The sequence below is a fragment of the Osmerus eperlanus genome, chromosome 1, assembly GCF_963692335.1.
Source record: "Osmerus eperlanus chromosome 1, fOsmEpe2.1, whole genome shotgun sequence".
NCBI lineage: Eukaryota > Metazoa > Chordata > Actinopteri > Osmeriformes > Osmeridae > Osmerus > Osmerus eperlanus.
Window position 1 is genome coordinate 24,789,337 of NC_085018.1, and position 14,273 is coordinate 24,803,609.

Consider the following 14,273-nt stretch of genomic DNA (forward strand, 5'->3'; position numbering starts at 1 on the left):
TCTCCATCCCCTCATCCCCTCCTTCCCTCCTCTCCGTCCCCTCCTCTCCATCCCCTCATCCCCTCCTTCCCTCCATCCCCTCCTCTCTATCCTCTCATCCCCTCCTCCTCACAGCATGGTTTCATCTCTGTGCTTCACTTAGAGGATCACTGGAAGATGTTGCTCTACAGTTGTCTATAGTTACACTGTGCCTAGTAAACACAGACTGTTCCTGGTAACATATTCATTTAGCAAAGGCTTTTATCCAAAGTGACATAGGAGGGATTGAACCAGCGAGCCCCAGCTATCTCCAGTGTCTTGAGCCTGACCTCAGAAATACAGTTGAACTATGCACTTCTGATCCTTGATTTGCTGCAGTACTGTCTATGTGGACTATTTGTAGTACCAGGCTAGACCAGACCAGGCAAGACTCCCTCCCTCCTGGTAAGATGTGCTCTAGAGCAGTCAAACAGTCAGTAATATACACATCCCTGTCAGCCACTCAGTCAAACAATGACTCAGTCAGCCAAACAGTCGGTCAATGAGTCTGAACGTTGCATCCTCAGATCAGTCAGTCAGTGTAACAGCCAGTACAAGTACAGTAGCTACAGTCAGTTCCCAGAAACCAGAAGCCAACAAGTGAGTCATCCAGATGAGTCATTCAGTCATACAATTCAACCAGCCTGTAGGCCAGGGAGTGAGTCATCAATGACAGCCAGCCCGCCTGCCCGCCCAGTCATTCAGTCCTGAGGAAGCACAAGCCAGCCATGCATATTCTCAGGTGTTCAGCCAACAGCCCACACCAAGCCACACCACCAGCAAACACCACCACCACTGGAGACACACGACAGCCAGGCCAGTACCTAAACATCTGCCTCCTCTTTTGAGAGCTAGAGGTGTAGCCTTCAGTGGACAGTCTGCTGTTTGACATTGGGAGAAAAGTGCTGGGGTTACTGGATCGGACTGGAGAAGGAGAGGGGTGGGTGGGGGGACTGAGGGGGCGAGAGAGGGGGGATTGAGAGGGAGGGTGGGTGGGGACTGAGGAGGAGAGGGTGGGGTGATTGAAGGAGTGAAGGTGGACTGAGAGGGAGTGTGGGGGAGATTGAGGAGGAGGGATGGTGTCGAGTCCCCGGCAGAGAAACGCAGACGAAGCTAACCCTGACAGATGGAAAAGGCCGCGTTCTCTTTCCATCCCTCTCAGCACTTCAGCCTAATGATCTGGGTCCTCCACATTAGACTGGCTGGGACACAGGGAAGCTTCTCTATCTGCAGCCTCCACCCCACCCCAGCCCCCAGCCTCCACCCTGCCCAGACCCTAACCCCCACACCCAGAAACTAACTCCCCCACCCCACCCCATCCAGCCTTCACCCTGCCCAGACCCTAACCCCCACACCCAGAAACTAACTCCCCCACCCCACCCCATCCAGCCTTCACCCTGCCCAGACCCTAACCCCCACACCCAGAAACTAACTCCCCCACCCCACCCCATCCAGCCTTCACCCTGCCCAGACCCTAACCCCCACACCCAGAAACTAACTCCCCCACCCCACCCCATCCAGCCTTCACCCTGCCCAGACCCTAACCCCCCCCCCGCCAGACTACCCCTTGCTCCCCAGCAGACGCCCCCTCTCTAAGCTGAACTACTGAACACCACACACACTTATGACGCAAGTTCACTATTACAACCCCATCAAAACTTCCTCTACAGGAATTAAGAATTTATTTTATTTCAGATAGAACAGGGAAGAAATGGTAAATAGTATGTTGAGGGGGAGGGGGGGGGGTACAATAGTAGGTTACACAAAATCTACCTAGTCATCTATGCTCTGATTGGCTGGTAGGTCAGGATTAGGGACCTCCTTCTCTTAGGTGCTGTAACCTGATAGGCTAGTAGAGACCTCCTGCACTGTTGAATATTCTACCTTTGTCGCTTTGGATAAAGATGCTAAATGAATACATTTATTATTATTATTCCTCCGGGGAACACACAAGGGCTAACCCAGGGACAGGTGTCCAGGCATGTGCTTACCTGTTGTCGTTGATGTATCCATTCTGAGAGGACTGCAAAGGAAAAGACACCTGTACATTACCAATAGCTCCACCCATCCCAGCAGAGCTGGCTAAACCAAACTCACCCCAAGTCCTAAAGCTTAAGTTACAAATACACCGAAGAGGCCAGTGTCTACAGAGCTGGTGGGTAGAGGTATTATGTGGACTACCTACAGTTGACTTATTAAGTACTATAAGGGGAGTACTGGAAGGTTATGACTTATAACCTATTAGTAGGTCTAGTCTTTCTGTGCCCATGTTTCTCTCTCTTTCATTTAATCTCTCCTCTTTTTAATTCATTCATTCACTCTCTCCATCTATCTTCATCATCCTAATCAAGCCGGCCCGCTCCCTATCATACAGCAGAGTTAGTGTGGAGGGTGGGAGGAAGGGTTAGAGTTTTAGACCGCGCCCCGCCCCCCTCCGCAGTGTTGCTGTGGCGACCTACCTCCCTGGCGAAGATGCGGTCCCGTACCCTCTGGTACTCCTCTTCGCGCTCCTCGATGGACTTGCTGCGCCTCCCGTCCTGCAAAGGCACGCGGATCTGCCATTGGACGAGGAGAGGAGCGACTCACAACCTCATTGGACAGAAGCGGGTATTGACTAACTCATTGGCTACCAGTTGACTGAGACTAGGAGTCAGGTGGCTGAGCGGTTAGGGAATCGGGCTAGTAATCCGAAGGTCGCTGGTTCGATTCCCGGCTGTGCCAAATGATGTTGTGTCCTTGGGCAAGGCACTTCACCCTACTTGCCTCGGGGGAATGTCCCTGTACTTACTGTAAGTCACTCTGGATAAGAGCGTCTGCTAAATGTAAATGTATGTAAATGTATGAGACTAATTTACTAGCTTGACTTACGATGGCCTATCATTTTCATTATAACTCATATCATTAAGTCAAGCCAAACTGTTACTTACTAATTATCTGACTGGCTGGCTGGCTGATTTACTAGTTGACTAACTAATTGACTGACTGGCTAACAGTCTGATTGATTAACTGAATACATTTTCCTAGCTGACTGACTGGCTGAGTGACTGACTGCTTGATGGCAGCGTTTTCCTCTGGGTACCTGAGAGGGTCTGGGTACCTGAGAGGGTCTGGGTACCTGGGAGGGTCTGGGTACCTGGGAGGGTCTGGGTACCTGAGAGGGTCTGAGAGGGTCTGGGTACCTGGGAGGGTCTGGGTACCTGAGAGGGTCTGGGTACCTGAGAGGGTCTGAGAGGGTCTGGGTACCTGTGAGGGTCTGGGTACCTGGGAAGGTCTGGGTACCCGGGAGAGTCTGGGTACCTGGGAGGGTCTGGGTACCTGGAAGGGTCTGGGTACCTGAGAGGGTCTGGGTACCTGAGAGGGTCTGGGTACCTGGGAGGGTCTGGGTACCTGGGAGGGTCTGGGTACCTGAGGGGGTTTGAGAGGATCTGGGTACCTGAGAGGGTCTGGGTACCTGGGAGGGTCTGGGTACCTGGGAGGGTCTGGGTACCTGAGAGGGTCTGAGAGGGTCTGGGTACCTGGGAGGGTCTGGGTACCTGGGAGGGTCTGGGTACCTGAGAGGGTCTGAGAGGGTCTGGGTACCTGGGAGGGTCTGGGTACCTGAGAGGGTCTGGGTACCTGAGAGGGTCTGGGTACCTGGGAGGGTCTGGGTACCTGAGAGGGTCTGGGTACCTGAGAGGGTCTGAGAGGGTCCGGGTACCTGTGAGGGTCTGGGTACCTGGGAAGGTCTGGGTACCCGGGAGAGTCTGGGTACCTGGGAGGGTCTGGGTACCTGGGAGGGTCTGGGTACCTGGGAGGGTCTGGGTACCTGGGAGGGTCTGAGAAGGTCTGGGTACCTGGGAGGGTCTGAGAGGGTCTGGGTACCTGGGAGGGTCTGAGAGGGTCTGGGTACCTGGGAGGGTCTGGGTACCTGAGAGGGTCTGGGTACCTGGGAGGGTCTGGGTACCTGGGAGGGTCTGGGTACCTGAGGGGGTTTGAGAGGATCTGGGTACCTGAGAGGGTCTGGGTACCTGGGAGGGTCTGGGTACCTGGGAGGGTCTGGGTACCTGAGAGGGTCTGAGAGGGTCTGGGTACCTGGGAGGGTCTGGGTACCTGAGAGGGTCTGGGTACCTGAGAGGGTCTGGGTACCTGGGAGGGTCTGGGTACCTGGGAGGGTCTGAGAGGGTCTGGGTACCTGGGAGGGTCTGGGTACCTGAGAGGGTCTGGGTACCTGAGAGGGGCTGAGAAGGTCTGGGTACCTGGGAGGGTCTGAGAGGGTCTGGGTACCTGGGAGGGTCTGGGTACCTGAGAGGGTCTGGGTACCTGGGAGGGTCTGGGTACCTGGGAGGGTCTGAGTACCTGAGGGGGTTTGAGAGGATCTGGGAACCTGAGAGGGTCTGGGTACCTGGGAGGGTCTGGGTACCTGGGAGGGTCTGAGAGGGTCTGGGTACCTGGGAGGGTCTGGGTACCTGAGAGGGTCTGGGTACCTGAGAGGGTCTGAGAGGGTCTGGGTACCTGGGAGGGTCTGGGTACCTGGGAGGGTCTGGGTACCTGGGAAGGTCTGGGTACCCGGGAGGGTCTGGGTACCCGGGAGAGTCTGGGTACCCGGGAGGGTCTGGGTACCCGAGAGGGTCTGGGTACCCGGGAGGGTCTGGGTACCCGGGAGGGTCTGGGTACCCGGGAGGGTCTGGGTACCCGGGAGGGTCTGAGAGGGTCTGGGTACCTGGGAGGGTCTGGGTACCTGGGAGGGTCTGGGTACCTGGGAGGGTCTGGGTACCTGGGAGGGTCTGGGTACCTGATTATCGTCCTTGTCCATGCTGGCGTCATCCCTCTTCAGGATGAACTTTTTCTGGAAATCCATGTTCCTCTCATCCTTGATGTGCTCTGAAAACCTCTGCTCCGGGCTACAGGGAGGAAGAGGAGGTGGAGCAGGAGGAGAAGATTAGAGGGAGGGAGGAACAGGAGGAGGAGTGAGTAGGAGAACAAGGAGGAGGAAGAGGTGGAGGAGGAAGAGAAAGAGGACTAGGAAGTAGAGGAGGAAAACAGCAGAAGATTGATATTGGGATTCAGGTGGCTGAGCGGTTAGGGAATCGGGCTAGTAATCGGAAGGTTGCTGGTTCGATTCCAGGCCGTGCCGAATGACGTTGTGTCTTCACCCTATTTGCCTCGGGGGAATGTCCCTGTACTTACTGTAAGTCGCTCTGGATAAGAGCGTCTGCTAAATGACTAAATTAATGTTTTAAATGACTAAATTAAATTTATATTTAATTCTATTCTAATCCCACTTAGTACTGCTAGTTTATGTACCCTTAGTATTGTAGTGGCCGGCTATGGCCTGGTGATGGCGCACTGATATGATGTTACGATACACGTGTGAGATGAAGATAATAAAAGTTGTCGAGTTGCATCCTGATGGTTGTGTCCTTGAGTACCGAGTATATAGGCACAATACAAGTATAGATAGTCCACATATTTAAATTTTAGGTCCCTATATGTTTATTGTATGCACCTTCCTGCCAAAGCAAATTCCTTGTCTGTGCAAACTTTCATGGCGAATAAATCCCATTCTGATTCTAATATTGGTTAACAGCAGATTCAGTAGCTACTGAACACAGGAAAATAGTCTAGAAAATTGCATGCAGATCATATATCTATTCCTCCCACCCGCCCGCCACTCACATGCGTGTGTTTCCTGTCTTGTTGATGATGACGGCCTTGCCGGTCTGGTCTACGTTGTGATCCATGCCAAAGTAGGCGGCCACGCGGTGCAGCAGCATGCGGTGGTACGATGTCATCTGGGGGAACTTCTTGTACTGGTTACTGTGAGAGAGAGTATATACAGGTTACTGTGAGAGAGAGTATATACAGGTTACTGTGAGAGAGAGTATATACAGGTTACTGTGAGAGAGTATATACAGGTTACTGGGAGAGAGAGTATATACAGGTTACTGGGAGAGAGAGTATATACAGGTTACTGGGAGAGAGAGTATATACAGGTTACTGGGAGAGTATATATAGAGAGGGAGAGGGTGTATATACGTATATATATATTATACCAGTATTTTATAATATTTTCTACAGTTAAAGTGCCACTTCTTATCACATCTAGTGAAATACTGTAATCTGTCTGACTTTTTGAAGTAACAAACAAAAAGAAGGTATGTGTTGAGCTATGGTTTGTAAAAAGCCTAAAAAAAGAAAGGAAAGTCAAATGACTACAACTTTAGCCAACTTTTGTTCTGTACACCAAGCGATGCACAAACTAGGTCCTGTGAGTTTGAAGCACAGTACTCCAACAGAGCAACAGTGCTGCAACATGTGAATCAGCTGTGTACTAGAGTGAACTTTGTCTTCCTGTTTATACCTCCCATCTCAACACTACAGGCAGGGGCCCACTGTCTGAACAGGCTCCCACATCAACCACTATCACCATATTTATCACATTACAAAAACTAACTAAAAATACCCCAGGCAGAAGCCAACACGGGAGGCTAATATTAAACGTGAGTGAATGTTAAGAATGTGGCTCACTTGTCGTCATTAATGAACTCCAGGATATCTTGTTCTAGTTTGAGCAGCATCATTCGATCCCTGTAGGAAAGAGAGAGAGAGATGAGAGAGCAGAGGGAGAGAGGAGCGATGAGAGAGGTAGAGAGAGAGGGGTGAGGGAGACGGAGAGCGAGAGGAAACGGACATGAGTAGAGGAAGAGAGAGAGGGAGTAGAGGGAGAGAGAGAGGGAGTGTTTGCGTAGTAGTAAGGGGGGGGGAGGGTTGTAGAATGTAGAATGCAAGCCAGAGAAGATGAAAGCCAAGAGGCACCGCAATGAATACTCAGCCTTCCAAAAGGAGCAAGCAAGGAGTCCCCCCCCCGTCGCCCCACCGTCACACCCTCCCCTTACAAAACTACCTCTCACCTTCTCTTGTAAACATGTCCCATATCAGACCCCCTCCTCATACAAGAGCCTCCAGCCTTTTCTCCTAGTTATCTCCCCTACCAGACCCCCCCTATACAAGAGTCGGGCTGCCAACAATCTCTGGTACTGACATACTCTCATACCTGGGGTTGTTTTTCAGTGTGTTGACCAGAAACTCGTGCACGTCGATGCCGGTGGAGTCTGTGTACTCCTGACTGGAGTCTGAGGAGACGGAGGGAGGGAGGGAACAGATCATGTAAGAGAATGTAAGAGAGGGCAAAAGAGAGTAAAAAGAGAGGAAGAGAGAAACAGAGAGGGGGGAGAGAGATCCAGAGAGGGGAGACAGCCAGAAAGAGAGAGAGAAGAGGGAGGAAAACAAAGATAGGAGGATCGAAAGGGAGAGGAGGGAAGAGAGGAAAGTGGACAGAGAATGACGTCATTTAAGATGCTTAATATATCCCGTGAAGATGACACCAGCCAGCAGCTACACGGGAGGTCAAACAATCTCAGTCTCATGGTCTAGTCTGAGACAGGGCTAGACAGCAGACATAACACACTCCACAGTTCCTCAATACACACTTTCACAGGTTCTTTCTTCAAAATGGCCTTCTATCTTGTGATCTTTCCAAAATGGCATCCTTTCTAAGCTTCTCTCTACAAGAGAGACCCAAACCTCAACCCAGACCCCACCCCGACCTCCACCCCGGCCTCCACCCCGGCCTCACCGCGGGACAGCATCTTGCGAGGAGCCCTGTCCTTGTTCTTCTCCTCGTTCTCATACTCGTCCTTGGAGGACTTCTCTTCCTCCTTGTCAGACGGACAGCTGATATGCAGTTGGATGATGTCCTGCAACAACAGGCAGACCTTTCAATATCGTACCAACCACTACATTTTACCTTCTTCGTCCAGCCAGCCAGCCGGCCAGCAACAGAGCAACAGATTATCTGGATCCAAATAAACAATTCAACCAGTAAAAGGGTACCTGGGTGTCGGAAGGTCCGTCTATGGAGAAGGGTCCTGAGGATTCTTCACACACCGCAAGGCTCCTCACCAGCTTCAGCTTGGCGTTGGACTGAAACACAGATACAGTTGCTGTTACACTGTGACACAGCATAGTGGAGATCCAGTCCCTGTTACACTGTGACACAGCACAGTGGAGATCCAGTCCCTGTTACACTGTGACACAGCACAGTGGAGATACAGTCCCTGTTACACTGTGACACAGCATAGTGGAGATCCAGTCCCTGTTACACTGTGACACAGCACAGTGGAGATGCAGTCCCTGTTACACTGTGACACAGCACAGTGGAGATGCAGTCCCTGTTACACTGTGACACAGCACAGTGGAGATGCAGTCCCTGTTACACTCTGTGTAAACAGCATAGTGGACATGCAGTCCCTGTTACACTCTGTGACAGCACAGTGGACTAGAGATACAGTTCCTACACAGCACAGTGGACATACTGTTACTGTAACAAACATCATAGTAGAGATATTGTTACACTAGATCTTAAGGGCTTTACACACCAAAAGCAGTATCCGCTGTCCGAAACGCCTCTTTTGTATTAGTCATCGGTGGCAAGTAGTGCAGCATGCAAAGACGCAGGATTGTTGAGCGTTTTCCTGTGGATTGGCGGGTTTTGCGTCACTGTGATATTGTTAATGTTTTGGTCAACATCGGTGTGGATAAAGTCCTGACAGGCCTGGTATAAAAAGCGGAGATCAAATATTTTGCAAATATACTGCAAGCTAGCTGGTTAATTAGCTAGCTAGTGTGTGTGTGTACTTTTAATGTAAACCTGTGTGTTTGTCTGTATATGTATCATATAACTTTTAAATTATAAATAAAGCTCCTATATGTCCCTGGAGGCCCGACTTGAATTTACAAATAAAGTAAACCTATTACTGTATATTGTTCCTGTTCTTGTTTCTGTTGCTAGTTGGAGTCAACGGGGGGCGAGGCTTCTTATTCGTATTTTAGAGTTTCTCTTCCCTGGAACAGATTTCATGTTCCAACCGAGGGGGCTGGTGCTGTCTTGGTGTCTAGGGCTGCATCAAATATTCTTTTTGCTCTGCTAAATTGATGCACTAGTCCACACTTGACCGGTCGGGACCTTGTTCCAATATTCCTGTAACTGTTAGTTTCTCCTTGCATTCTCTCATTCCTGCTCTTTCCTGCCTTCGAATTCCTGTTCTCCTCTCTCTGTCCCCCCTCCACACATCCCCTGTGGTGTGGGGGGTTTGAGCTGTCAGCATCTGCCTGGTCGTCGGTCTGCCAACGCTGGACCTGGACCAAGTGGACTTCAGTCTCCCTGATGGACAACAGCGAGTTCCCGGTCCCTTTCCTCATCCCCCTGCCCCTGTGATGCTGCGCCAATCCCACCTAGCTAGCACTACCTAACTAGCAGTACCTAGCTAGCACTACCTAACTAGCACTACCTAACTAGCACTACCTAACTAGCAGTACCTAACTAGCACTACCTAACTAGCACTACCTAACTAGCACTACCTAACTAGCACTACCTAACTAGCAGTACCTAGCTAGCACTACCTAACTAGCACTACCTAGCTAGCACTACCTAGTTCAGCTGCAACTTAGTTACATGCATATCCTGAAATTATGTTTGGAATGTTTGACTTATCATAGAGCTATTCATATTGACATTAAACTGTTTGCCTCTGACAATAGCCTTTGCAGAGCATCCTACTGGAATATATGACTCTGTATTAAAACATGAGGTGGTCAAGATGGAGATACACAATTTAATTACACACTTTTGGAACAAAGCTATAACTGACAATTCATACAGTAACAGGGCTCTCAAGTTTTGAAGACAGGCAAGAGTGATCCCCCTCCGTCACTCTTAATTAATTAATTAAACATTTACATTTAGTCATTTAGCAGACGCTCTGATCCAGAGCGACTTACAGTAAGTACAGGGACATTCCCCCCGAGGCAAGTAGGGTGAAGTGCCTTGCCCAAGGACACAACATCATTTTGCACGGCCGGGAATCGAACCGGCGACCTTCTGATTACTAGCCCGATTCCCTAACCGCTCAGCCACCTCCCTCCCTAAACTAATTAATTGATTAATTAATTGCTTTTTACCTGACATCTTTGAAAGGCAGCAATGATTAATGCATCCATGGCCAGGATATCATTATAAAATATAACATGATTTTAAAAGTGACCTATAACATCAACTATTTAAAACACTTAAATGTATTTAGTGCTAATAAAATGATTAAGCCTATTTGGAAAGTGATGGTTATAATGTGACAATATGTCAGTCATCGTGTGATAACGAAAATATGACTAGGCCTAGACTACTTGTTCTGAGCAGGTGTTGTCAGTGAACAGGCTGTAAAACTGTTGGTTTAGTTACAGACACATGAAAAACTGATGCTAATTATCTGGGAAACATTTTCTAACAGCAGTCAAGTGATGCTCGAGCTCCAGTGGTTTGCTCTGTGGGTGAACGAAACTTTCGGAAGACGTTGTAGCAGAATCACGTGAACAATTCCAGGACATTCTTTTTTTTCATTGGTTATTTCGTTAAATCTTACCAAGATACAATAGTGCTATTTTCTGATTGGCTATTGTGTAGCCCCTTTCTTTTTTTTGATTGGCTTATAAGTGGCAGGCTCGACTAAGAACTCCAGGGGAGACGCGCCGATTCCTGCCGGTTCCATAGTGAGAGCGGCGCGGCCAGAGAAATTTAGGTTGGTGCTGCAGCATATTAAATATATTATAAATAGTTGTATAAGGAGTGCGTGACAATAGACCGAAATGAGTGACTGTCACGCTCAATGCGTGACACTTGAGTCATATACATTTACATTTTACATTACATTTAGTCATTTAGCAGACGCTCTTATCCAGAGCGACTTACAGTAAGTACAGGGACATTCTCCCCTGAGGCAAGTAGGGTGAAGTGCCTTGCCCAAGGACACAACGTCATTTTGCACGGCCGGGAATCGAACTGGCAACCTTCAGATTACTAGCCCGCTTCCCTAACCGCTCAGCCACCTGACTCCATATAACTGGGAGCTTTGCATATGAGGTTGGAACATATTTAAGAAAATATGGGAGTAGTCTTGCCAAACCAAGGAGAGCTGAAGAAGAAAGTGTAATTACACAGATCACCTCTCTTGTTCAAAAGCCTGTTGAAAGTCTCTTAGAGGACAAACCTGATCTGTGAGCTACAAAATAAGTTGGATGTTATGTATAAACAGAAAACAGAGAAAGCCTTTCTCAGATCTAGGAAGAAGTGGATTGAGGAGGGTGAACAAAATTCATCTTATTTTTTCAGGTTAGAAAAATACCACAAATAATACGATTCAACAATTGAATAGTAATGGATCGTCACAGATGATTCCAAATTCATCTCTAACTTTAGTTACAACTTCTACAGGAGTTTATATAACTAAGTATTGTGAGGTTTCCTCAACACTTTTTTTTGACTCTGGGGAATGTGAAATCACTTGGGGAGGCTGAGAAGGAACAGTGTGATGGCCCTATTATGGTTGAAGAAATAATTTATTCTATTGAACATCCTAAAAATAATAAGTCTCCTGGGACTGATGGTATATCTGCTGAGTTTTACAAAAATAATTCTCAACAATTGGCCAATTTTCTGTTGGAGATCTTTTCTGAAAGCATTGCGAATAATGCTCTCCCCCCCAGTTTGACTCAAGGTCTGATTACATTAATCCATAAACCCAAGAAAGACTTGCTTTTGCTCGATAATTGGCGTCCAATCTGTCTGCTTAATAATGATTTTAAAATATTAGCTTCTATATTTGCAAAAAGAATGAAGGCAGTGTTTGACTCAATTATTGAGGAGATCCAATCTGGCTTCATAAGGAATATACATATATATAATAATATCCGATTGGTGTTAGACCTTATTGACTATTCAGATTTAATCTTGGAGGATAGTTTTCATTATCTTGTGGCCTTGAGGGTTTAGGTTGGTTGAGGGGCAGTTCTATGGGCGTATGTGAAGCCCTCTGTGACATGCTTGCGTGTAAAAAGGGCTATACAAATACATTTTTATTTGATTTGTCTTCTTAGACTTCTATAAAGTCTTTGATACTGTGGTATGGTATGGTTCTTCCTCACAATCCACAAACTCTGCATCATTGTGACAATGTGTATAGGTGCTCACAGCTACAGAGCAGCAGTAAAGATCTATACTGTAGAAACGAGGTCAGGACAACACAGAAGTATTTCCCCCCCGCATAGCCCAGATACATAGAGCAGGTAGGGCAGGGTGTGTGTGTGTTTGTGTGTGTGTGTGTGTGTGTTTGAGTGTCAGAACCAAGCAGTGGATAACGTACGAGTGTAAGTGTGACAGCATGGCCCAGTTGTCCTATAATAGCCCCATAAGATTCTCAGTTCTACTGACCTGCTACTGGACTGAGCGCTCCACTGCCCCCCCTCCCCCTTCCACCTTGAAGAGGTTAAAGATGAAAGGGTTGCCCTCCCCTGTGGCCCAACTGTCCTTAAATAGCCCCATAAGACCCCCCGTCTTATGGGGCTATTTAAGGACAGTTGGGCCACAGGGGAGGGCAACCCTTGTTGACCTGAAGACTTGAAGCTTACACAACACAGTTAGCTGCAAGGTAACGACTGAATAGACAGCTGGGCTAGTAGCAGGTAGCTGGTAGCTATTTACAGTAGATGCTTTGCTGAAGGCTAAGTAGCAGCTAGCGGGAGGCTAAGTAGAGGCTAGCAGCTAGCTAAGATGCTGCTAGCTGGAGACAAAGTAGCAGCTATGTGGTAGCTAAGTAGAAGCTAGTCCATGGTGACGTTGCAGATAACGCTTTCTAACTTCTTACCTTGGCTCGTTTTCTAGTGTGGCCATGGTTTGAAGTCCGCCTCTGTTGAGGAAAAAATTTCAGTCAGTGGTACAGTTACAGTAAAGTGACATTTAAATTTAGTCATTTAGCAGACGCTCTTATCAAGAGCGACTTACAGTAAGTACAGGGACATTCTCCCCAAGGCAAGTAGGGTGAAGTGCCTTGCCCAAGGACACAAAATCATTTTGCACGGCCGGGAATCGAACCCACAACCTTCTGATTAATAGCCCGACTCCCTAACCGCTCAGCCATTTGACTCCCTATTCATCATGGTTTGTCATAATATAAACAAAATTCCCTTACAGAAGAATCAAAAAACAGAGTTGCAGAAATGTTTTATTGCGTAGTTGCTTATACATTATTTTCCCTTAGCCAGACATCATTTCTTGAGAAAATCTATCAAATAAATGTACGTGTCAAATATCTTAATGAATTATTGAGTGGTTTGCTAGCTAGCTGGCTGACTGTCTGGCTGGCTGTTTGGCTGCCGGTCTCTCTGGCTTACTGACTTGCTCTCTGGCTAGCTGGTTTGTCTGGCTGTCTGGCTGATTGGCTGGCTAGCTGGCTAGCTGGCTGTCTGATTAGCTGGCTAGCTGTCTGAGCCAGTGAAGGAGGTAGCTGCAGTCCTACCTGGGAGTCTTGTGCAGAGCAGTCTTCAGCCTCTATTCCCTCCCCCATGGTGCTCTCCTTGCCCTGGGGCTGGATCTGAGGCTGGGGCTGGGGGGAGGGCTGGGGCTGAGGCTGAGGCTGGATCTGAGGCTGGGGAGAGGGCTGGTCTGTGCTGGCTGCTGGGTCATCCAGCTGTCCACTCTCCCCCTCAGCCTGGGTGTGTTCTGCCAAGCTCATGGACATCATTTCAGGGGGGAGGGGAGGGGGGAGGGAGGGCACCCAGGCGTAGCTGTGGCAGGAGGGGAGGAGCTACAGTCAGTATTCATCAGCGAAGGGGAGGAGCTACAGTCAGTATTCATCAGCGAAGTCATAAATGCAGAGCAGATTCATACTACGCATCATTGCTGGATTACTGGTGCAACTGTAGGAATAAAATGTCAAGTTAACCTCAGCTAACATTCAACCTCAGGTAATATAGAACCTCAGGTCATATAGAACCTCAGGTAATATAGAACCTCAGGTAATATAGAACCTCAGCTAATATTCAACCTCAGGTAATATAGAACCTCACGTAATATAGAACCTCAGCTAACATTCAACCTCAGGTAATATAGAACCTCAGGTAATATAGAACCTCAGGTCATATAGAACCTCAGGTCATATAGAACCTCAGGTAATATAGAACCTCAGCTAACATTCAACCTCAGGTAATATAGGACCTCAGGTAATATAGAACCTCAGGTAATATAGAACCTCAGGTATTATAGAACCTCAGGTAATATAGAACCTCAGGTAATATAGAACCTCAGGTAATATAGAACCTCAGGTCATATAGAACCTCAGGTATTATAGAACCTCAGGTATTATAGAACCTCAGGTAATATAGAACCT

The 14,273-nt window shown here is 48.3% G+C and overlaps 1 protein-coding gene across 1 annotated transcript in view; it reads right to left on the reverse strand.

Annotated features, from left to right (window-relative positions):
- LOC134028722 (R3H domain-containing protein 2) overlaps positions 1–14,273 on the reverse strand; it is a 42,886-nt gene that overhangs the window by 14,693 nt on the left and 13,920 nt on the right. The window contains 11 exon segments of the mRNA XM_062472469.1: positions 842–899; positions 2,010–2,041; positions 2,478–2,573; positions 4,790–4,898; positions 5,674–5,814; positions 6,526–6,585; positions 7,052–7,130; positions 7,634–7,754; positions 7,891–7,980; positions 12,753–12,794; positions 13,404–13,671. Coding sequence (XP_062328453.1) covers positions 842–899; positions 2,010–2,041; positions 2,478–2,573; positions 4,790–4,898; positions 5,674–5,814; positions 6,526–6,585; positions 7,052–7,130; positions 7,634–7,754; positions 7,891–7,980; positions 12,753–12,794; positions 13,404–13,628 — 1,053 coding nt within the window. The 5' untranslated portion in view covers positions 13,629–13,671.